The sequence below is a fragment of the Solea solea genome, chromosome 6 (genome assembly GCF_958295425.1).
Source record: "Solea solea chromosome 6, fSolSol10.1, whole genome shotgun sequence".
NCBI lineage: Eukaryota > Metazoa > Chordata > Actinopteri > Pleuronectiformes > Soleidae > Solea > Solea solea.
Window position 1 is genome coordinate 23,333,595 of NC_081139.1, and position 24,471 is coordinate 23,358,065.

At 42.8% G+C, this 24,471-nt stretch overlaps 2 protein-coding genes across 3 annotated transcripts; both read right to left on the reverse strand.

The window, feature by feature from the left end:
- Positions 1–436: 436 nt before the first annotated feature.
- On the reverse strand, positions 437–13,930 carry LOC131460759 (RNA-binding protein 38-like). Its single transcript, XM_058631535.1, has 4 exons — positions 13,528–13,930; positions 9,697–9,820; positions 8,067–8,121; positions 437–2,287 (listed from the first exon to the last, which is right to left on the reverse strand). Exons 1-4 carry the CDS (start codon positions 13,738–13,740, stop codon positions 1,945–1,947), a joined length of 735 nt encoding a protein of 244 aa, XP_058487518.1. The 5' UTR covers positions 13,741–13,930; the 3' UTR covers positions 437–1,944.
- Positions 13,931–17,018: 3,088 nt separating this feature from the next.
- On the reverse strand, positions 17,019–24,178 carry rae1 (ribonucleic acid export 1). 2 transcript variants are annotated; one of them, XM_058630518.1, is made up of 13 exons: positions 24,045–24,178; positions 23,134–23,241; positions 22,925–23,029; positions 22,681–22,773; positions 22,496–22,582; positions 22,319–22,405; positions 21,183–21,254; positions 20,980–21,087; positions 20,480–20,586; positions 20,249–20,324; positions 19,341–19,535; positions 19,162–19,247; positions 17,019–17,596 (listed from the first exon to the last, which is right to left on the reverse strand). In XM_058630518.1, coding segments are annotated over exons 2-13 (1,107 nt in total). In that variant the 5' UTR covers positions 23,224–23,241; positions 24,045–24,178; the 3' UTR covers positions 17,019–17,595. The 2 variants fall into 2 exon arrangements, with proteins under 2 accessions (XP_058486501.1, XP_058486500.1); XM_058630517.1 differs by lacking the exon at positions 17,019–17,596 and having other exon boundaries at positions 19,158–19,247.
- Positions 24,179–24,471: the final 293 nt, after the last annotated feature.

Here is a 24,471-nt window from a genome sequence, read left to right on the forward strand (position 1 = left end):
TGACCCATCGCAAAGTCTGACTCTGATATTACAGACTTTATAAGTACCAGATAAGTACCATTATCAGTCAGATAGTCTTTTTAAACAAAATATACTACAAGCTGTGTCACATTTGTGTTATTGCCTAGTCATTTCAAAATCAGATATCCCACATGACTGTAATATTTTATGTATAACATTTACAATTGGCAGAAGTAGAATACACAGAATTATGTCTGTAGAAGTGTTTAATTGTACTAAACTGTGTCCAGTATGTGTAGCTCTCACTCTCTTGTGATCACATGGCAGCTGAGGTTGATGTGCATGGTATTAACACACAAGATATTTGAGGTTTACGGACCATATTAAGTTTTATTTTTCTATCCAATCCAGTGATTTTGACCAATATTGGACCGATACCATACATCAACATCGGTCAAAGAACACACGAGGCATGTTTCTGTACAAATTCTTTATTTTTATTTGGTTTTTTGGTATGGCTTCTTTTCAGGGGACTGTAAAAGACATGTTTAGTAGGGGGTGGGGGGGGGGAGAAGAGGATTGCTGATGCAACCAGTCAAATGAACATCTACTATAGTTTTGTGCAGCCGGGCAAATCCACTGATATTGTGACAGGGCAGATCCAAATCAATACCACACCTGTGGATCTGCAGGTTAAATTACATCAGTGCCTCAGCCACAGTCATTGTAAAAAAACAAAAGAGAAAAAAAAGAAGCTATTTTAACTTAGTACCTAGTATAAATACTTACATATAAATATTGTGACTGTACTGGATGAAAGAAAACATTTTAAAATGCTGTACATGAATGTCCTTTAGAGAGCAACAGTGAGAAAAGAAGAAGAAATACACTGGTGTTCGAGCTCAGTGTCGGCTACCTTTCAACCTGGATACACAGCGCTCTTGGTCTCCATCACCCATGTACTGCATGTGATTATCTACATCCATCTGAAATGATCAAGACCCAAGTAAAAGTATGATTGGTGTCACTGACTGTTGACACAGTCTGACCAGTTACGAGGGGCTTTCTGCATTTGGTTCAGTGATGGGGCTGGCGCTGGATGAATCAAGAGATTCATAAAATGTTTCTCTTTATTAAGGCCTCTTTAATTAGAAATAATAATACAAAAATGTAGTCCTGACGTCACATTCACAATCCAATGGCGCTCCGACAGTCTCATACTTTGAACTTTTTTTTTTTTTTTCTCTTGAGGTGAAATCTCTTGCTGTCCCTTCTGCATGGCGATGAACACTAGAGGTTTGTTCATGGGGCAGACATGCTCTACCTCACTGTGGATAGCACCGGGGGGTGGGGTGTGGGGACATGGCCATGTGGTACCCAAAGTCACCACTCTGCACACCTCCATCCACATCTGTGCCCTTCATATCCACCCAACACACCGTGTAGTCAGGAGGACAGCGGCGCTACATGTCCCAGACAGCTGTCACAACAGCAATATGTACCATGGACATACATAACTTCCACTGACTGAGCCACAACCTATGATAACATTGTGTATAAACAAAAAAAATGATGACAATGACATTAATACAATAATAAAAAGGACAATAAAAATAATAACAATAATAATAATAATTAAAAATGAAGTGTCAGCTTCTGGAAGCCCTTGGAAGCGACCATATACTTTATGCTCTTTAGCTTCCCAACCTGAACCTCGACAGTCCTCAAATCCCACCCACCACTTTTGTTTTTTAACCCTTTAACCAATGAGCACGGGGTACTCTTCCTGATCGTATAGTGCAATAGTCCTACCATTTTCATCCCGAAACCCCCTGCTGATGACAGCTGGGTCATCCTGTCAGGTGTTTCACCATTGTCTGTTCAAAAGGTCAGCGACCACCCCCCCCCAAATCTCCTCCTCCTCCTCCTCCTCCTCCTCCACCACCTGAACACGCCCCTCTCTTTCAAGCGTCACGTTCAGGCTCACTGCATACGGTCCGGCTGGATGTGGTGCTGTGGGGCGTAGTGCAGGTAGGCCGTAGCTGGGCCGGCGGCAGAGGGGAGGGCCGGGTGGACGGTAGATGGGGTGGTGGCGGCGGCAGCCGGGCCAGCGGAGACTGTGGGGCTGGCGGTGTAGCTGTAGCCCAGGAAGCCAGCTGGAGAGGCGGAGTATGGATACTGCTGCTCATAGGCAGCCTGGGCGTACTGGCTGTAGGCTGCGCTGTAGTCCAGATAGGGGCTGCTGCTGACGGAGGTGGAAACCTGAGTGGGCAGCACCAAGCTGGGCTGCACAAAGGCTTGTGGGTAAACGTATGGCTGGGCCAACCTGCACATAGACACAAAGACCAAACAGAGATGTGAGGTTAGACGGAGGGGACTGCAGTAACACGGAGAAATCCCAGGGCCTGGCTTCTCTTTGTTTACATTGCTCCCTAAGGGAAAGCTTGTTGGGGATATAAACTCTCTGTAGGAGTGAACTTCGAAAACGCTCTCACTCATCCACTGTTATTAAAGACTAAACAGACGGGAGGCAGAGGAGGTCAGGAGGGGAAGGTGACTCAGCCCTCAGTCTGTGTCAGTTAGTAAAACCTACAGAACCTGTTAGGTAGGGCCTCCTGAAGTAGAAGGGAGGGGACGGGGGGGTGAATGATAGAGTCAGCCGTTACTGGCAGGTTTTCAAGCTCAGGCATCGGCAGAGTGTTTTAACAGCTGCTGCTCTTCACCTGCTGGGGATACACACACACACACACACACACACACACACACACACACGCGGGAAGTACACAAAGGCACAACAGAAGTTCCCATCTCCCAGCTCTCATTTGGTGTGGAAATCTCACTCAGATTATCACAGGTGACGATAACTAACTGGGGGGAAGGAGGTAATGGTGGCAGGGGAGGCTCCTTGGGGCTGGGTGCCAGGCTCTGCTTGGGCCTCATGGGTCGCCTCTCAGATGTAGATGATTAGAGCAGTGGGGGTCTGGGGATTGCAACGTCTCGCCTCCTTTGTCTGTTTTTGCTTTGCCACTTCATCCATAAGACAGGGTAGGGAAGGGGACTTTTGCCTGGTCTGGCCTGAAGTATCTCAGGAGAGATACTGTCATGGGTGGGGGAGAAAAGCGGAAAAGTCCCTCTTCAACAAAAAGGGTGATGTAACAACTGACTGCTTCTTGAGAGGCTTTTACCCTTGATACTACACTTTTGTGGAAAAACATCTTCACACACACACACACCCAAAGACAAAGGCTACATCCATACTGCTACATTTTCAGCTCTGTATCAGGAGTTATAACACACCTGGAAATGTGCATCACATAATCATTCTGGTAATACTGAGCGTGCACATGCTGGTGTAAACAGGAAGGTGCTTCTCTCTGCAGTTGTTTCAGAAAGTACTACTAAGGACTGAGAGTGAGCATTTGTGTTAGGAGGTGAATCTGAAAGTAAGCTTTTTGTTCACAGTCAAGTTGCGGCTGATAAGAACCATTCGGGAAGCAAATGCAGGTTAAGTTTTCTAAGGGTTCCCATTTTTACATGTCCCTACTAAAATGCAGCCCCAGAGTTTTTCCAATCTTAAGCGGAGCCAGCAGCGTTTTTGCACTTTTGAGGTTGAAAATGCCAGGGTAGTGTGGACGGCAGGCGTTTCCGCAAAATGTATATGTTTGTAAACAAAAACGTAGTGTGGATGGTTGTAGCCAAAGACAAGACAGTAAAAAACAAAGTGTCACATTGACTCTTCAGCTGCATCTCAGTGCTGATTAAAGTCTTTTTTTCCATGGACTGTATTTAAATTTGGGTCTTTTTTTTTTTTACCCCCACCACAGATTCAGTCCGTTATAATAGGATCGGTAATGAGAGGCAGTCATGAAGTCAACACAGCAAAATCTGGAAGCATGCATGGATAAGGATGTTATCACACCACACACACACAGTTCCTAGTTCTCTCTCTCTCCCTCCCCCAACCACCCACACACCCACACACACCAGTTAACACTGCAAACTCAAACCATGCCATAATAGGAAAAGAGTCACACCACAATCAGCATAACCTCTTCAGTTCATATCACACAAGAGGGAAATGATAAAAAAAAGCCACTTCAGTCCATCACAGCACACTGCACTGCACTCTCAAGCCATCACTGGCACCTTGGTGTGAGAGGCTGGCTGAGGGAGGGAGGAGGAGGAGGAGGGGGAGCGTGAAGGACAGACGGACATGTCCTGTCAAACCCCCTCCCCAGGACTAGTCTTGCACTGTGGTCGTCTTCTGATCCTCTGCTTGGGCACCGGGGTCAGCTGGCAGCAGGGACAGCAGTGATTAATGTCAGGGATAAAAACTCAAGGTCCTGTAGTGTCATTACGGTCAATACAAGGTTGTGTTCTAAGAAAATCTGGTCTAGAAACCTGGAAGCTATGAAACTAAGACAGTCCTACTTCAGACATATGAACCTGCATGTGTGTTCACATAAAAGAGAGCGGGCAAAAATCATAGGCAGCATTTCCACTAAGCGGTATCGGTGCAGTTCAGCTCGCCACAGTTTGGAGCAGTAAATCTTGATTTGGCTTGTGTAGGCTGGATGGTTTCAGCTGCATCAGTCATGTATATAGCATGACATCATACAAACATCACGCAGTGTAGCCCACAATTAAATAAAGGGAATGTGACACATGGGTTTGACGACAATATTCAATTATAGAAACAAACAAACCGACTTAAATTGTGGTAAATGCATGATATATTAAATTAAGGGTGACAACATTTCTGCTGACCAATCAACAGGCATCTACCCTAAACTAAAAGGAGCTGGAGCACTATGCTGCTTACCCCAACACAGTGGTACAGATACCAAACCTTTACAATCAAAATATGTACCAAAGTGTTCCCAACTTGTCAGTGCCCTAAACAAATAAAATAAGTCCTTGTGTCACGAGGGAGGGAGCATACGCAAATGAAGGCAACCCCCTCCACGTCAAAGGCTCAATCTACATTTTGTCCCTGCACTGCTATTGAGCAACTCACAAAGAGGCATTCACTCTCACCCACAGCTTTCAAAAGATGATCATACATTAATGTTGTGGGGGCATTATGGGCTTTCACTCGCATGACGTATAATGAAACTGCCATCTCTGTGGCCTTGGCAGTGTGTCGCTCACAGGCATTGTGGAAATAGAATGTAAATAATGTAAATGCCATGAGGCGAACGGGAGTCGAGGAGAGACAAAGCATTTCTGTGTGAGAGCTTGTATGTGGCAAAAAGAGATATAGATTTTTATTTTTTATTATTATTTTTTTTAAAAGAAGAGTTGATATAAGGCCAAAGGCAAGTTAGGGACACAAATGTGCTTCCGGGGCCAACTGATGCCAGATGCCAAGTTGACCGCTGGATAATGGCAGTGGTGGGTGGGTGGGTGGGGGTATGACCGCAACAAAAGATGATAGGTCAGCTGGATTCGTGCCGACGGCCAGTCGGCACATGTATGACATAGTGTCACTGTGTGGATGGCAGGTTTTCGACACTGGAGAGAGATGTGCTCACCAGAAAAAACAGTATCTGCCCAGGCTGGGGTACTAATCACTAATGAAGGCCACATAATGAGTTAATGTGAAAAGCCTGGGTGATACCACACCGAGCAGCTACATATTTCTGCGTGATAACACAAGTGACCTTCAGTGCATGACTCACAAAGTGTGAAATGAGGTAGGACTGGACTGGGAATTAAAAAAATATCCCCCCACACACACAAGGACTCGATATTCTCCTTTGTTTCAGAGGACTTGATGGGAGGGGAAAAAAGGTGTTTTGTTTGACACCTGAAGAGGTGCGTTTCCTAGGGAGCAAACTGCCTCATTAAGCATTAGTCCCCAAACACACCCTGCCCCCTCAATCCTCTCTTTGAACCCCCACCCCCTTCCCCCCTCCCCCTCTCAAAAGGTGTCAGTTTTCTCTGTCTTCATCTCATGTCATGGCAGCGGGAGCATTGTCTCAGACAAAATATAAAAGGGATAGTTGAGGTTTTATGAAGTGTGTTTATATGGAGGCACCAACACGTGGTCAGAACTGACTCCACTGAGAGAGCCACCGTCTCCGAGAACCAGCCGCAGACACAGACGCTTGCTGTTGGTGAAAACATGGCTGCCACCAGGGACACAAGTAACAGATTTTGACGCTATGACCTAAGTTTGAAAACTGCTCACTCTCCTGCACTAAAGTCCATAGAGAAAATCTGCCATTTTAGTTTACTGCATGGGAACACAAGACCTGTTGCTCAGCTGAGGCCTTGTTCGGCAAGTTTGTGTCACTGTGGTGAATCCAAACAAAGGATTTCAAACACAAAAGTCACATTTGATAAAACATTTGTGCTTACTATTTCAGACAGGAGTGGACAGACAACACCTGTGTGCCTGCATATAAAAAAATCACTGATTCTCTCTAAAGGGACTGTGGCAGGGAGACACAAACCTCAGTTTCCAGTCAGGAAAAGCTTTCTAACAGCATGATAAAGCAGCAAACACATTCTGAAGATAGTGTTGACTACAGCAGGTATAGATCTATGAAGGCAAACATCAGGTTTGTGTTCCCAGTGGCAGCCATGTTTTCAGTGAAAGCAAGCTGACAGTCTGTCAGTAACTCATACAAACACACTTCAAAAAAGGAAGAAGAAAGAAGCAGAATTATCATGAGGTTAAAAACTGCACGTGTGATGCACGAGGGTCGAGGAATCTGCATGTATACTGACAGGCGCCTGCCCTCTCTATCAAAACTGATCCTGGCCTCAGTGACCTCCCCCTCTAGCTCTCACAGTCTACAGCATCTGCTGACCACAGCCAAGCACACACTCACACATCCACTATAGCAAGTCCAAACCAGCACACCAGCGCTACACACAACGCTCTGGCATTGTCCGAAAATCCTTCCTTCAGATCATGTCCTCACACCATGTGTTGTTGAGGGGGTTGGGGGGGGGGGGGGGGGGCTGAAAGAAAAGCTACTTGCACACTTGGCATCTTAGGGAGGCCTGTGTCTGTCGCCCGCCCCAAAGGAGGAAAGACAGAGAAAGGCGGACAGGTGCTCTGTGTGCCTCTCTGGGGGTGGTGGTCATGGGAGATTATGGAGGGGTGTAAAAAGCTGTAACACAACCCAGCACCTGTCAGACACATACATCACTGCAGCACTGAGCTTCACATTTCAAACTTGTACTATCCAGTGTCCTAATTGGGATATGACGGGACTCGTTTACTGGACGACTCAAGGCATTTAACTCTTCCACACAGAGCTGAGGGTTGTGTGTGTGTGTAAACTCTGATCAGTCAGTGGACAGGAGGTATGCGCGGGCTGCGGGGGGTGAGGAGGATCATTACTGCAGTGAAATGCTCATTAGCTGCTCGGTGGACCATGGCCAGGCGGCTCTGTCCAAGACAGTTTTTCTACAACACAGCCTCTTAAAAAAGGAAGCCATCTAAGGCTACATCCATACTGCTACGGTCTCATTAAAAATCAGCGTTTTCAAAACAAAAAACTCGATCTGCGTCCAGGTGAGCATCTGCGAAAACTGGATCAGGTGATCATCCAGGTAGACTGGGTATGATGATTCACTCCTTTGCAGCTGTTTAGTTCTGAAAAGTTCTGCTCCTGGGAAACAACAATGATGAGCATTAAGAGCGGGGATTTCTGTTAAGAGAGTGACAATGAGGTTCAACAAACTGAGACCAAGTGTAAACGAAAGCTTTTCATGCTCGGGGCTTTAAAAGGACCAGGGAAGTGTGGACAGAAGGCGTGTCCGACGCAGAGTTAATGATTTTTTCCTAATGAAAATGCAACAGTGTGGATCTGGCCTCAGTAACAGAGCACACGAGTCGAACGGTCCCTGATAGAAGTTAACACGGGAGTCAAACATTCACAGCTGGAATGCTCTTCTATTATCACAAACATGTGAACCATCTCCCTCGACTCAAATATGCTAACTGATGACTTGTGGAGTTACATGCGGTCACAGAAACTGACATGTACTTTCCAGAGGCCCTGTTTGTCAAATAAATTGTAGGCTAGTGGTGTCCCACAGAGCGTAATACAAGAGAACACAACAAGCGCCCACTCCCGCTCACTTACCCATACTGCCTCTGGATGAGTGCTGGGTGAATGGGCTGCACTCCGATGGATATGCCTGGAAGATAAGAGGCCGGCTGTCAGACACACACACACACATTTGCATTTACAGAGGAGGATCGCAGAACAATACACAGAGGGCACGGAGAGACGCGAGCAGCAGAGTCAGCTTCAGAGTCACACACACAAACAACAGCTTCAAGTGTGTAACATCCAGCTGTAAACACACATATACAAAGAGGAAACTGTATTATTTGTATGTCACAGTATGGAATTTGGAATCAGTATCAATGCAATACTGGTCAGAAATCATTGGATTGATAGAAAAAAAAGTAACATCCAATCCCAGTAATAGCAAAAAGACCCTCACCTCGTATTCAAATCAGTTCTGACAGAAACAATAACTGCACTGGTGGAAGAAAAGCAAGTAACGTATTAGGTCACTTCCTGTTTCAGTGACCCCTTCAACGACTAAACAAATTTTACTACTGTGGATAATGATTCACTTTGCATGCACTCGTAAAGTTTAAATCATCATAACTCTCACCCCTCTGTTAGTGACACTCTCACTAATTCTGTCTTAACTAGTAAATTCACATTTTAGAGACCTGACAACCTGGTGGAAGTGGCTCATCACAGCAGTGCGAGTGCTATGCAGGAACACCTGAAGCCCACGTATCCCAGAGCGGTTCGCCAAGACGGCGGCGAAAGAGTGGCGCTGCCAAACTATAAATGTGTCATGTCTTGATACACAAACCACATTTCGAAATTCTAAATGACTAATTTCTCGGCACAAATTATCTTATACAGATCATTATACGATACAGAAAGAGTTTTATTTCCAGTTCTGAGCCAGCGGATAATTTCAATAGGACAGACGATGGTAACACACACTCTTCACCTCCGGCAACATTCACTGCCAAACTATGTCATATTTTGATACACATACTTAAAATCGAACAAGCTCTTGTTTGAATATTATTTTGGAGTGTATTATATTGGACAGTAAAATGGAAATTGCCAGTTAAGACTGGGCTATTATTTTTTTTGTTACATTCTTATTTGTAAGAGAAGATGATTTAATAAAATACTGAAATATTCATGCGACGCGTTTTTGATATTTATTTTGGGTAAATTCATTGTTATATTAATACAGTAATAACAGAACAATCAATAGAAAAATACATTGTTAGTTAGAAACCTAATAGAAATCACATATCAAACTTTTCGTGGGTGCTTCTTTTCAGTATTTTCAGTCAAACTCCAACCTGACATAACAAGTCACTCCCAGTGTGCAGCGAGACTCATGTGGAGCTGATAAACTTAGACAGCATTGTGTGAACTCATGGGTCTGAAGGTAAGGACATAAACACTTAATGTATTACAGTTTTAACACTGCATGTCTCTCACACACTGACGAGAAACAACTTCTTTGTCTTGTCTTTTAGTCCTGAGGGCCATGATGAAACAAGCACAATTTTGTATGGGAATTTAGAAGATCATTTATTACCCTTTCGTTTGTTTACTCGGGCAAGCAGAGACACCTTCCTTACAGTGACAGTGACTAACAGAACCAGCATATTTTAACCAAGAAGACGACATAAAAAAAGCTTAAAAACAACATAGACCTCACCTGTCTGTATGCTGCGAGGCTTAGCACCCAGGTAAGCCAGGTTGACGTTGGCCTTCCTGCCGTCGATGATGGGGTTGGAGTCTTTGCAGGCTCTCTCGGCTGCTCCTCGGTCCGTCATTGTCACCTGAGGATGGAGACACACTCGTCAACATGTTCTTGCTAAAAAAAGAACATAATTCATCGTCTCATGTTGTAGAATGGAGAGAAGGGAGTGTCCAGCTGCTGACTGGGGATGGGATAAAACTGGTATATTTGGTTGATTGGGGTGAATTTTCATAATTGGGATAATTACAAAGGAGAAAATCATTAATGTTTCAAGTGGGTGTCTGCTGACAAGCAAGACAGCATTTACAAGTCAGTCTTGGGATGAAGTACTGCAAGTGGGGGGGGACTTTATGAATTATGATAAACGTGTTTTTCCACTTCAGTGTTGACTGAAAACACGAACAAGTCATTCTCACATTTTATAGTTACGCAAATAATGATTTTTGTAACATTACGCCATCCGTTTCCCTTCCAGCTTTCAGTAAATGTACGTAAAACAGACATTTGTTCTTATTTAAGGAAATTATTTTAAAGCTTGCATTTATAGACAAAAGGCTCGACCCGTTTAAACTTACAAATCTACAAACAAATTGAAATTATTGTGGTTAAGGATATTCATGAAAAGGAAATGTTCATGCCGTATGATGACAAAAATCACATAGTTAACCCCCAAAAAAGAAGACAATAATAAAACAAAGTTCACACAGTTGAGTCTCATTGATTCTCCCTACAGGCATTTCACTGTTCACATTCTGCTTCTTTGGAGAAGAAGTTGAAACTACAAACAAAGCACAATGATAAGCTTTGAAAACTGCCCACAGCAGCAGTAGCCAGCCACTCGACTGCCACTCAGCCATGGGCAGAGCTGCTGAAATATGGATCTGGGAAGGAGCAACAAGGAGCTTATCCAATTAGGGACAAAATATTAAGGAGATTGGCATTAGACTGCCCCTCCTCTCTCCCTCCTGGCATTAGACGAGTCCTTCTGCTTTGATTGCCATGTTCTTGCCAACTCATAGGGTTCAGTAACCTTGGTGTCTGCCTGTGGACCGGGCAGTGACTACAGGCCACGGCTGGCATTGTTTAAGAGGACGTTTTTAAAAAAGTTCTCTGTAGTGGAAGGACTCGGAAACAAAGCCCACACCAGGCCTTGTGTTGTGAACACAGGAAGGAACGAGGTGGTGTTTACACTGTGAAGAGCCTTGCTGTGGGGGTTCTACTAATCCACCTCTGAAGTGTGTTTAGAAAAAAAAGGTGCGCTCAGCTCTGGGACAACCCCCCCTCCCCCTCCCCCACTGCTGACTACCTATCCAACTGGAACACTCAGAAACAGACATTCACAGGTTGCCTCATGCCTCGCAAAAAAAGTACGAAGAACACAAAGAGCTGATCATTTCACTGCCACAGCAGAGTGTTTTCTCCTGTGTAGCACCCACATGGCCCTGAGCCTGTTAAACCTGAAACACCAGCCTCAGAAGGCAGCCCTTTGATACCAACAGGACGGGACGGGACGGGACTCCTGGAAAAGCTTTCCTCTGAATTAGGGAGCTGATGTGTAAACACGGTGACCAATTGTCTTGCAATTCTACCATGAGAAGTAAACGCGCACACATTAGGAGTTTTCCATTCCTTCTTTGGCCTGATAATACTTTAGTGCTGAATGTGTCCATTCAAAGTTCTGGTAAATATTTGCATTTCTTGCATTGCTTCTGTTCTTTGTGGCAGAGTGAGGAAAGCAGCGGGTGTATGCCTGAAATAGGATAAGTCACAAGTTATGATTACTGTACTTCATGCCCCTCTTCTACATCTTCAACGACAGGTTGCAGATCATGTGTTTTCTATAGTTTACAACATTACCTATAATGTTTGGCCTGTCCCATTCGTTGATTTTGGAATTTCTTTCTCAGAGAGCATGTGAAGGTCCCTACTGCTCCAACACAACCATATTAAGAGGGCAAGATGTAAACACACACACACACCTCTAACAGCAGTGTGTCATAAATTAACCTACACATGTTTGCACTGTGTTTTATTGTTCCTGCTCTCCTACAATTGTTGATTTAACACAAAGCCTCTTTTATCTTTGTTTGAGATCAAATTGTTTATTGGTGCTTTCACAGTCGTTTGTCATTACTAATTATCTTTTTTTGGGATTATGTTCTTAAAGAGTTCACAGATTGCACATGTCAGCACTTTGTCTGGGATGTGCAAATGTATGTAGGACATCTTATATAATACTTAAAACACATAGCAAGGATATTCAGGGGTGACTGAGGTGGTGGTGGTGGTGGTGGGGGGGGGGGGGGGGGTGGGGTTCTTTGGGAGGTATGAGAACAACGGACATATGTTGAAATATAATCTTCTTAGTTACTCATCAACTTGTGTGATCCCTCATCCTTATTAGGCTAAAATAACAGACAGCCAGGCGGAAAAAAAACACACAGAGATGCTGATGCGCAACTGCGAACACAAGGCTCAGTGGGGGGTTGTGAAGGCAAAGCAGACAATTGCCTGGCTGAGAGGGGGCCCCTGAAATTGGCTGAGTACATTAAGCTGCTTTCAGACATGCACTGAAGTCCAGATATTTTCCTGAATTTGTCTGAAGGGGAGAATGCAAATGTCAGCACAGGGTGCTCTGGACCTTTTCCAGAACTTCTGCCATCTCCCCAGTCAGTTTTCTGAATTTCAGGGCTATTCTCCTGCTGCTGTTGTGAACTCATCTGACCCAGACAGATATTCTCACACTGCACACATCAATTGTGAATTAAGAATGTTTGCAGACATGAATTCAGTAAAATATCCAAGAAAAAATACCCAGAAATCCAATTTTCTACATTTTCTGCACTTATGACATCAACTGGGTTTCATTGACAATTTTGTGAAATGAATAAATGAAATGCTGACAGCAGCTGATGCATCGGTAGACTAACTTGTATATTAACTATTAATGCATGAAAAAAACATTTTATTGGCTATTACTTTCAATTTTGAATTGGTAAGATAGACTGTGTCGAGCTTGGTTGATATTGTTGCTAGACCAGCTGGTCTGAGTATTTCAGAGACTGCTGATCCACTGGGATTTTCACTATCCATCCTAACAAAGAATGGTCTGAGGAAGACACAAGGAAGTTCTCCGTTTAAAAGTTGGAGGGCTAAGAAGAATGACCAGGCTGGTTTGAAATCATAAAAAGGCATCTCAAAACAGTACCTCACGTGAAAAACAACATCTCTGAACGCATAGCATGTTGAACCTTGAAGCAGATGGGCTACAGAGGCAGAGGCACACTGGTGCTTCTCCTGATACATTGAGTGTCCAGTGAGTGTAGACGCACAACTTGACACCCAAAAATTCAGAAAATACTATACAGATCTACCTCGAGTTTTACATTTCGACCAGGAAAAGGATTTGTTCATAGAAAATCTATGAACAGAAGACACTTTATTGGGTGTCCTGCGTACCCAATAAAGTGGTCAGTGAGTGATCTTCCCATCCCATAGTCTGATGTCATTTTTTAGCTTTTAAATAGCATTTCAATGGTTCATTCATTCATATACTTTACAGAATACTGCATTTTTTACTGCAGGTCCCCCCCAGACCCTTATGCCAGCATACACCCCGAATTTTCTCTAAACGCCCCTGGGCATCAACATGTAAAAAGATGGAAACAAAACTTAAACGAAGCGGAAGTAAGGCAAATGTAGTCATGTAGGAAGTTGTGAATGACAGGAGCGTGTGTGTTTGAGTGTGTTTGAGTGTGTGTTGCTGACAGACTTGTTTGTACTCACAAAGCCGTATCCTCTGGATTTACCGGTCTGTCTGTCCGTTATCACCACCGCCTCGTCGATGTCCCCGTAGGCCTCGAAGTATTTCCTCAGGGAGGCGTCGGTGGTGTGGTACGGCAGTCCGCCCACGAAGATTTTGGTGAAGGTGGTGTCTTTCTGAAGCGGTGTGGGATGCATGACGTCCAGAGCTCCGTTCATGAACTGATGCAGAAGCATTGGTCAGCCGTTGAGACAAGACAGCGACACGGGGACACACGCGCGCGCGCACACAGGGACAAATACGACGCTCCTTCAATTTAACGAGGATCCAGCATCACTTTTCCTCTGCTAACAACCTACTGACATCTATGTGTCTCTCTGACATACACACACACACACACTCTGGCGCGCTCGCTCGCTCTCTCTCACTGCGCTGACTCAACCCCGGTTCTATTCAAACCCTAAGTGACTGTTGCTGTTGCTTCGGGGATGTTTTATATGCCGTGAGTAAATCCACGCCCACATCTAACTATTGACCAATCCGCGTAGCTCCCGAGTGCCAACTTGGGCAGCGGCTTTCTCCATTGGCCCCGCCTCTTCCGAAACTGAGCTGCACCTGCTTTTGTCCGTCACGACACACAAAGAAACGCAGGCAAAGAAGAAGAAGCCACATGGTGCGGTGTAATGACGCCCGTGGAGGAGTCATTAACGCCTCAATTCATCTTTCTGAAATTTAATAAGCAGCAGTTTGAGTGTGTTTGTCTTACTCACCGTGACATGGCACATACAGCAAGGCACAGAGGGTTAGTTAGTTTCCTGTCACCAGTTTCCAGTACAGATGAAACAAAAGAACAGTAATGAACAATGAAACCGCATCTTTATGGTCTTTATGTTCTTTTACTTACAAACATCTGTAGAAACTGAAGTCACAAATTGCAACAAGCATTTTATTTGTGCATTGTGATATTTAAAAAGACTAAATATACAGATGCATATGGTGTTTGTGATATGAAATATCATAGTCTTAAATGCATTGTAGTTGGGAATGAGTATTTTTTTTTGTTTTTTAAAGATATGGGTGATTAATGTTTTATAATCTTTCTCCAAAAAAAGTAAGCTGACCGTTATGGCTTTCTAATAATACTGGTAGTCTAGTATGGTAAAAATTAGCAAAACAAATAATATCTTATCTGCTTATACCCAGGCAAACAGCTCAGTTGATGTGTTTTTTCAACAGAAAAGGAGGTTGATCAATTACAAATGAAGTAAAATGAATTAGAACCACAACGTGTAGTGTTTGCCTTGTGTATTTGATGTTAGGGTGATGAGACGTCATGGCTGTTATTCGTGACAAAACATCCTCTCTACTTATGTAATCAGTTGCACATGAAGATAAAAGTTTTCCATGCAAACACAATATTGATTTGCACAAATAAATTGTCTTGACCACACTTAGTTTTATGAATGAAAAAAGGCAATGAGAAATAATTGGTAAAACAACAAATTAGTTAGGTTAAAGTTGACCCATTATTTACATCAATTTGTGTGCTGCCAAGCAGTGCCGGCCCAGGTCTGTATGGGCCCGAAGCTGAATTTGATTTCGGGCCCCCCTCGCATCAGAGTCAACCGTGCTGGACTAATTTTGATACAAATGAAAAACTATTATTTACATGAATTATATTAGAATTATATTACAGGGTTGTTGTTGTTGTTTTTTACCGTAGAGGGCAGTGGAAGCCAAAATTAATTAGTGTGGTGATGGTGAAGTTGAATTGCAAAATAACAAAACACAACAGTACACATTACATTTGCTGCAATCTAAACCAGTGTAACGGCTTTGGCTTTTAAAACTGGGAACAGATGTGTAATATTCAACTACAAAATAAAACCAAATAACTGAAGATAAACAGTATTTAAATGTCTCTAAAGATATTAAGATTGCTTTAATATGATAAAATGTTTGGGTTTTTTTTCACACCCACTGGTGATCAGGGGCCCCAAGCAGCTGCTTAGTTCACTTATGACTCGTGAACTAGTTTTCCTTCCCACAGTGCAGGTAATACTCATCAAAGTTCAAGTCTCAGCTTAAGTACAGCAGATATTACATCATCAGGTGATACATAATGACTGGCGTCGCACTTTACTTTAAGGCTGACAAAACAGACCAAGTTTAACTAAAACTTTTTGCTCAAGAGACATGAGATTTAAAGTCAGGAGCAAAAGTAGATAAATTAACTCATGCCTGTTTTTGTTACAGTGCTTTTTCAATGCTCTCAGCTCGTGGAGTTTTTTGTTTGTTTGTCTCTGGTGGCTTTGTTTCAGAATTTTATTTTATATGTTTGATTTGAAGTGTTAGCACTTGGCCGACAACTCACTGTGGTTTGTTTGGTCCCTCTCTGTTGTCAATTTTCACTTTTGTCCCCCAAATGTTTACAAGCCCTTGACTGTGCACCAGCTACTGACATGACAAACAATGTTGTCATGACAATAACGGCAGTGAGTGGCTACTGTGCGCACACTGCCGCAGGGTAAAGTGAGTATCCTTCAAAATAAAAGAATTAAGAAAAGTTGGACTTTTAACAACGGAAAAAAGCAAACTATTAACCTAATACATTATATCTATATCATAAATGTCAGACATGACCTTTAAATCCTTTATAAAACTGATTGGCCTATGTTTAAATAAAAAAAAGTAACAACATACCTCATTACATTTTGCCATAAAAGCTTATGACTCTCCCAAAATAACTAAAGGGCTGCAGCTAATGATTATATTTCACATTTAATTGATTTGTTGTTTCATATATATGAAGATATATAGTTTCCTGAACCCTGAACTGGTGTCCTCTAGCGTGTTTTCTATGTTTGGCTACTCTCAAACACTAATAACCTCTGAGGGAACAGGTCAATTAAAATTTCTATATTATTTCTATTATATCAATTCTGCCCCAGTGTCTACAGAAGCCAGCGAGTCAATCTCTTTTGAATAGCCTAGAGTGCAGTCGGCTGCTGGACCTTCTGTTCAGCCAGTTGAAAGCAGAGACAGAAGTCTCGAGGAGTGATACCAGTGTCACCCCCATGAAAAGTTGAGACGAGCCGGTGAATTGTGGCAACAGCGTTATCTTCCCGCCCTCGGTGCCTTGCAGTTCGCCTGCTAAGTACCGAGGGTCAGGCTGACAGCGAGGTGACACTCTAATGACCTCAATAAAGAGGCATTTAATTCACACCTTCTCCTCTATGAACTGGTTCACCTTTCACACATGGCCTTTGTAGCTGCCCACACCACCTCATTCATATCCTCCTGATAAATCCCCCCCTCATTTCCAGCTGTGTCCTCCGTCAAAGACACTTAAGCTGAATGAAAAAACCCCACTGTCCTTGCTTTGATCTCATGTGTCCTCTGTGTGAGTCCACAGCTCCTCTTCTTGTGCTCTTGGGAGGTAGCTGCTATACACTCGCAGGGCATAAGGCTCACCCTGCTGGTTAACATGGTTTAAGACAAGCAGACAGAAGGGTGCTGTTCAGAGGTTTTTGATTTAGTGATCGGTCCACAAGACGGAAAGAATTACAGCTAAAATATACAAGATAGTGGTTTTGCATGCACATTACATTTTCCCATCAAACATATATACAGCAAACACACTTCGTTATTCTTACCCTGCTTAAACCCCTCTAGTTGGAATAAACATGTTGACATCTAAGAGTATGCATGTTGTTATTTTATTTTACATCCCACTTGAATGAATGGAGCTGAACCACGGATTGAAATTAAACCAAAAAGAATGAAGTCTTTGGGAGATAGAAAAAGAATAGAGGAGCTGGACACTTAAAAAAAGAATATCAAAACATCAAGGTGAATGACAAATAAAGCCCTCCCCTTCTATGATGACCAGTTAGGCCTATTTTCACGCAGTTGTCATCAACACCAGGTTGAGTGGGCCCCTCAGATTGGTCCATGCACAGTACACGCAGCACCACAGCATTGGTCCAGGTGTTTTCCCGAAACGAAGGAGTCTGTCTCGAGCGTATACACACACTAAAGCAGCAGGTCTTCCGCATTTCCTCACAACAGATGCGACTCAGCACGATGAATCTAAAGACAGGAGGGAGCAGTCAGTCACAAAGTTAGCATAGTTTTTTGTTTATTTCTGCAAGGGTCTTTTAAATCACGGTGTCCCCCCTTTTTTGCACAGAATAAACAGAACAATCACTTATCAGCAGAAAAGAATAAACCCCAACAAATGGTGTTGGATTCATTGAGAAGCATTGCTTGCTTACATTCAGCAATGACTGCATTGTCAACATGACTTAAATAGGCAGGATAATTGAAAAATAGCCGATAGCCTGTTGAGTTTCAGCAGCAGGTTACTAAAATACTAACCTCAAGAGCTCCTCATTAAATGAGCATGTACAGACATACTTGTTTCATACCTGATCAAGATATATGGTATAAGATAATACTGCTATTGTTGTTTTGAATAGGGGTGGGTATAATCTGTGAGCAATAATTAATGACTAAAAAACTGATATCAAAAGTTTAAAGGGTATTGTTGAATTATCACTATCGTAAAAATTCCCCAAAATATCGAGAAATAATTTTTTTCAGAGACTAAAAGACAGTTTTAGCTCAGCTTTTCATTCACAGTCGATAGTCAATAATGACCGGTCAGAAAGCAAATACAGGAGCACATCTCTCTCTCTCTCTCTCTCTCTCTCTGAACTGACCTGCGACCTGATTGGACAAAGCCTCTCATGCTACAGGTTTAGCTGTAGCATGGATTAGCTGGATGTAAACGGAGCCAGGAGGAGGTGCACAAATGTTCTCTAAGGGCCTGTCCACACAGAAACGAGTGTAGGGGAATCCACATTTTTTTTCTTATCGTATTGGTCTTTCATCCACATGGAAATGGTGTTTAGGGAGCCCTGAGATGATACTTTTTGAAAACAGGTCTCAGAATGGTAAAATCTAAAACCAATAAAAATAGATTTATTGGCCATGTAAGTGTGACTCCACCTTCATAAGTGGAGTTGTCTCGATAAGCTAGTGCGTATTGAATCAGATGTGGACCTTTTATGTCACAGAAAAACCGTCTCTCTCTAGAGTTTTTTTTTTTTATTCACTAAGTTGTCAACACTGTTGTTTTGACTGTTTGTCTTTGATAACTTTTATTTTCCCCTCCTTGGTTTTGCTCTGTTTCTGTGTGGATAGGGCCAAAGGCTACTTCTTTTACATTATGCTCAAGGGTTACTAATCCTCCCTATTGTACCTTTAACAAATGAGTCCTTAAAAACAGTTCTACTAACAAGCTTCATTGTGAAAAAGCCATTGGAATTCATCTCTCAACAACATCCCGACTGTACAGGTGCAGAGACAGCTCGTCTACACTATTACAGTAGAAGATCCAAAAGCCTTCAACATCACTACAACCTCACTAAAGGTCAGCGCACAACCAATCCCATTTCTAACAATGGCTACTTGTAGCAGTGCATTGCAATGCTGAGAACTAAACCATATCAGTTTCTTCACAGCCCCATCCATGCAAGCGAAATGGGGCCTCGGCAGACCCCACAACAAGTCACAAGGGCAGAGGAAGTGGGGCAGCCCTGAGCAGTGACTGTGGTCTCCAGATTTACAGACAGTGCCAGCTCTTCTCTCACCATTTCTTGTTACGAGGCTTCAGCTCCTCTGCGGCGTTCCTTAGGAAGATGTAGTTCTTTTTCTGGGGGTTGTAGTACTCATGGCCCTGAGTGAGCAAAAAAAACAGTTAAAAAAGATATTATTTAGAAAATACAAACACCTGCTAAATAATTTGGTGAAGATCTTGTCTATATTCTACCTTCGACCAGTCGTAACTGGAAGCATATGCAAAGATGTTGCCATTGTTGTTGAAGCAGCAGGCTGTGATGGGCTGGTCAAGCTGCTCCGATGTCTTCAACTTGGTGCGGGCGTCTTTGTCCCAGAAGCTGAAGCGACCATCCGAGCCCACAGTGGACAGTGTGCCATGGACAGGATGGAAGGAGATAGCATTCACCTGGTGGGAGAATATGAAAACGTGAGACACATAGAAACATAATTACCATTCTTCTTCTTCTTTTGGCTTCTTCCTTTAGGGGTCACCACACTGGATCATCTGCCTCCATCTTGCCCTATCGCTTGTGTCTTTATCTGTGACACCAACTGTCCTCCTTCACATCCATTAACATTATCTGTGGTCTTTCCTGTTCTTCCTGCCCAGCAGCTCCATCTTCAACATCATTTGTCCAATATAATCACTATCCCTCCTCTAGCAAAATCATGTCAACCTTTACCCTCCGACTTTATTTCCAAATTAGAAACATAATTAGGGTCCGAGCGCACTAGGAATGACAGGTGGCAAATAAGCTGTTATTGTGTGTGTGTGAGAGAGAGAGAGAAAATTGTGTTGGTGGAAAAAAACGACAAATTGTGTGTCAATTTGTGACGGTTGGTGCTGATTCTGTAACCATGCATTAATCAATGTATGGAAACTGGAAATGTTAGGTGTTATCAAGTATGAAGACCATATATCAAGTGTTATTTTTGCTCCAATCGGAATTTTTCTTTTTATGAAAAGTAAAATGTCTGCCATAAAACAGGCTGGTTCGGGTTAGGACACAAACCAAAAATCCATAAAACATTAGAATATATATGATAAAACTCCTGTAAAGATTAAGCATAGACGACACATTTCTTTCATAATGTCAACACAGAGTCAGAACTACTTACAGCGTAGATGTCCTGTGGAGTGGTTGTGTTGGTTCCATTGGACCTGTGGCACTTAAAGGTGAAGTTGTCTTTGGCTCTGGAAGACATCAGAAAACACATTCAGGGTAAAATTATGTAAACAAGAGAGTACTCAATTATGTTTAGCCCTCAGTGAATAAAAGGAGCGTTACAAATGATGAGTAAGACTCCCAAAAACTCGCTCCTGAGGAATTGATTGATTTACACACTCACGGGTTTGGAGGGTTGATATAGTGGATGGCCACTCGACCCTCGATGCTCCCCAGTGCAAAGCCTGTGGGCTTGTTCTGCTTGTCCTTGAAAATGGCTACACAACGGTGCTGCAAGACCATGACAGGAAAGAACATTAGCACTAAAGGCCACAGTGCATTAAAAATCATCAGTAATATCTTACTGAAATGGGCTGTATTATCTTTGTCACAGAAAATGGTTCTGGTAGTATTTCAAAAGGTACTGAGCTATGAGACATGGTACATGAAAAGATTCACTCTCACTGAAAACATGGCTGCTAGTAGGAACATGCACACACAAATTTCAGTCTCACCTAATAAAATCTATACCTGCTTATATGTAACAATTTTAGTAAACCACTTCTTCTCCCACACCAAAGTCCATTGAGAAAATCTGACGAAGTGATCTAATGCTGCCTCGTGTGGTAAGTTTGTGGTTCAACTGAATTAACTGATGGAGGCAGCGGTGGATTAACAATTCACCTGATGTTTAAGAGGAGAGTCTATTCTGCGAAATTCAGACGGCTGATTCTCCAGTTGATACACAATCAGGCCTCTCTCAGCTGTGGCAACCACCGCCATGGGGTAAACCTACGTGTAAGAATACGGGAGGAACAATGTTTCATCAATCATCCAATTACTACAAATTGAAATGTGTCATATGAGTGATATTATAAACCACTTACGACATCTGCACAGTAGGATCTCTCTGGCATCTGCAGAGACATCATGGGATTGGGAGAGCGGGTGTCCCAGAACTGAGGAGTAATGCACAAAACAAAGTGTGTTATGGTTTCCAAAAGTCAAATTTACAGGGCTCCCGACTAACTTTTTGCATTGGTTACACTGGTGCGCCTATTTCATTTAGGTGGTTCCACATTTTTCCAACACACTGCTTTCAGCTACACAATTTTAAGAGTTGCTCTTTTGCAAGTTCTTATATTAACGATTGTTAACAAAAGAATAAGGTAGGTGCATACAAACACACATTTAATAGTGACATTGCGTTGCTGGTTAGATATACAGGGAAAATCCTGACCGTTTCGTAGTAGTTACATGGCAAATATGATGCGGCATATACACAGACCACAAACTAAATAAATGGCAGACTTTATTCAATTATTACTAACCAGCTCTATTGAAAATATTAAATTATTATACTTCATAACATACAACACGCGGGGCTTCACTCGTTAGATAACAAACAGGGACGGAGAGCGTTTTAATACTGTGACGTGTCTGAGTTTACCAATAGAGGTGCTAGCAAGCCAATGCTATGTAATGAAGTTGTAGAACAATACACATTGGTCTTGTGAAAATTGACACAATGAATGATGCATGTTTTCATGTCTCTAGGTCAACAGCTGAAAATTGACTGCAGAGCCATCAGTGATCTCTGTCGTGTTATTTGAAGCAACATTTCTTTTTCCTCTCCGACAAACCTGTGTTGTAGTCCTGCCCAGGTTTAAGGTGCAAACACATGTCATGAAATGTGGACCACATTGGGTCTCCACAGACCGATCACATGCCCATTCAAGAGCGTTTAGCTGTGACTTGCAAAACTAATTGGCCTCTGGATTATCAAGCAGAAAATTGTGCTGTGTAAACTGGACTTCAATTGGCCTCAATCATTACAAGAAAGATGACATTTTCCAGGGGAATTAAAAAAAGTAAATCAGACACTCCGGTCAGTCCAAATGTTGTAATACCTTCGCCTCAGCTCATCCTGCGCATTGAAAACTTGCGGGCAAGACTGTTATGGAAATGATGCAATGATTAAAACTGCTCAAAAAATATCTGCTACTAAGAAATGTGTGTGTACCTTCAGTGTTTTGTCCCAACTGCCAGTCATGATACAGCTGTAGTTGGGGGCCTTTATCCAGTGGATAGATTTGATTGGACCTTCATGCTGTCAAAAAAAAATAAAATCAGTGAGATATATGAGTCAATTCTATGTCAGGATATGACCATGTAGTTGATTTGGAGGCTCTCATCCAACCTGTGCAATCTGCATTGCTTGATTGCTGTTAAGATCCCACATCTTGGCTGTCTTGTCACAAGAAGCCGTGAACACTTTACTACCATCCTGTTTAAAAAGAAAAGCATGTCATAAATTACTCCATGAATCAGTGGAGAGCGAGTACTACCTGCAGTGCTGAAACTTCTCTGCATGATGAGACTCACATCACTCCAGCAAGCATCCAGCACTGGACCTGTGTGCATCTGCTGGGCTTTGGGGACAGTCTGTCCATTGTCCTGCACTTCCCAGCACCTGACCTGAGTGACAGCACAACACAGTTATAGCACACTACAAACTGAGGATCAGAAGCAGCTTTTATAAAATACCTACAGCTTCATTCCCCCCATCAAAAAAAATCTACTGCACATCTAGCACACCATTTTTGTGAATGACTAGAAAAAACCTCACATCATTAGCCCATGATCCTCCAATGAGGAAATTTCCTGGTAAGGTGGGCGGACTGAAAGCCAGGCAGCTGATGCTGTCATCAGGAGGCGAAGTCACTTCAACATCCTTTAACACGAGCAGGTCAAACAAACAAACAAACAAAAAATTAGGTTGTCAGTGGAAAAAAGTGAAGGCCCAGTTCGGTAAGCAACAGTTATTAACAGTCTTACCTTCATAGGATTGTGGCTGTCTGTCGTCGTGCTTCCAAAGACACTGGTCCCTCCTGTTCCAAACCCAGTGGTCGTCCCAAACAAACTCATGGTCTACAAACGTTATCCCTAATGTCCACATTAGAGAAAACACAGGAAAGCACAGAAACAGGGTGTTAGGTTTTTCGAGTTAAGTGGAATTAAAAAGTATGATCTTGTTTTAGCCTTGTTCCTCATTGTGTTTGAGGCTTGGTTTTCAGACCTGTGGGCAGGTACCATAGAGCTCTGATTGTGATGTCATCAAAATGGCTATGATTCTAAGTTTTTTCAAACATGATAGTAAATAATAATAATGTCAAGACAACCTCTCGGCATGTGTAAGTGTGGGTCATCTAGCAATATTCCTACCGAAATATAGAATACTGATTAAGCCGTTCAAACGTGTATGTTATGTTATTAATATTAATACAGTTACCATGATTACATGTGTAACGCCAGGTACATGACGGCACATTAACATGGTGCATTATTGTTTGCTACTAAATTTTATTTTTATTTTTATCATTGCAGTCTGATTTAAAATAGCACGTTAATGTCACACAGTATAAATAGCTGGACAGCTCCGTGTGGTGCTAACACTATCCTCCATCAGCTAGCGCCGTTAGCCTCTAAACACCAGCGCGTGGCTAACGTGTTCCGTACATATGTGCCGTTTAACTGTTTAAGACCGTTAACTATCTCTTAACTCATGCATTACTAATCCAACCGTTACGTGGATCAGAACATGAGTAAACCGGGGTAATTTAATGCTCACTGACGCTAGCTAAGTCGGCTTCTGAGTGAATCTACCATATTCGCTGTATTTCCTGCGGCCACCACATATAAACCCCGCGAATCCTGAAACACTCTCACCGATACGTTCACATACATACCAGCAGAATATGTTTGGACGGGGGCAAGGGCGATAATGTTGAAAATACCCAAAATTATTTGGCGCAGCCAAAAAAAATGTGGCGCTATTTCCCCCGTTGTGTCGCGGTTTGGTGACGTAACAGTACCAGTAAAGGGATGTTGTTTGGAAAGTCAACGCCAGGTGGCAGTACATCACCTATAAAAAGAAAACCGCTCTGGTGTTCAGTCGGTGATACTGTGGTGGTGTGTGTGTGTGTGTGGTGGTTATCATAGGTTAGGATGGACATAAACCACTGTGTCCATGTGTAACTTCCCTGACCATCCACTTAAAGTGGACGGCACCATAGTTTAGAGCAGGGGTGTCAAACTGAAATGACCTGGGGGCCAATGAACGTCTAGTCTGGTCAAGAGGGGGCAAGTCTAGAGAAAAAAAGTGAGGAAATAATA

Bases quoted from the DNA above. Each gene is read 5' to 3' on its own strand.
- rae1 (XM_058630517.1), bottom strand. From the start codon at position 23,223: ATGAGTTTGTTTGGGACGACCACTGGGTTTGGAACAGGAGGGACCAGT. The intron at 20,587-20,979 runs GTGAATTGTTAA...ATGGTCTTGCAG, and splicing joins ACTCTCCTCTTAAACATCAG to CACCGTTGTGTAGCCATTTT. The intron at 20,325-20,479 runs GTGAGTGTGTAA...GATGTCTTCCAG, and splicing joins TATATCAACCCTCCAAACCC to AGCCAAAGACAACTTCACCT.
- LOC131460759 (XM_058631535.1), bottom strand. From the start codon at position 13,740: ATGCTTCTGCATCAGTTCATGAACGGAGCTCTGGACGTCATGCATCCC. The intron at 9,821-13,527 runs GTGAGTACAAAC...CTCCATCCTCAG, and splicing joins AATCCAGAGGATACGGCTTT to GTGACAATGACGGACCGAGG. The intron at 8,122-9,696 runs GTGAGGTCTATG...CTTATCTTCCAG, and splicing joins GCCTCGCAGCATACAGACAG to GCATATCCATCGGAGTGCAG.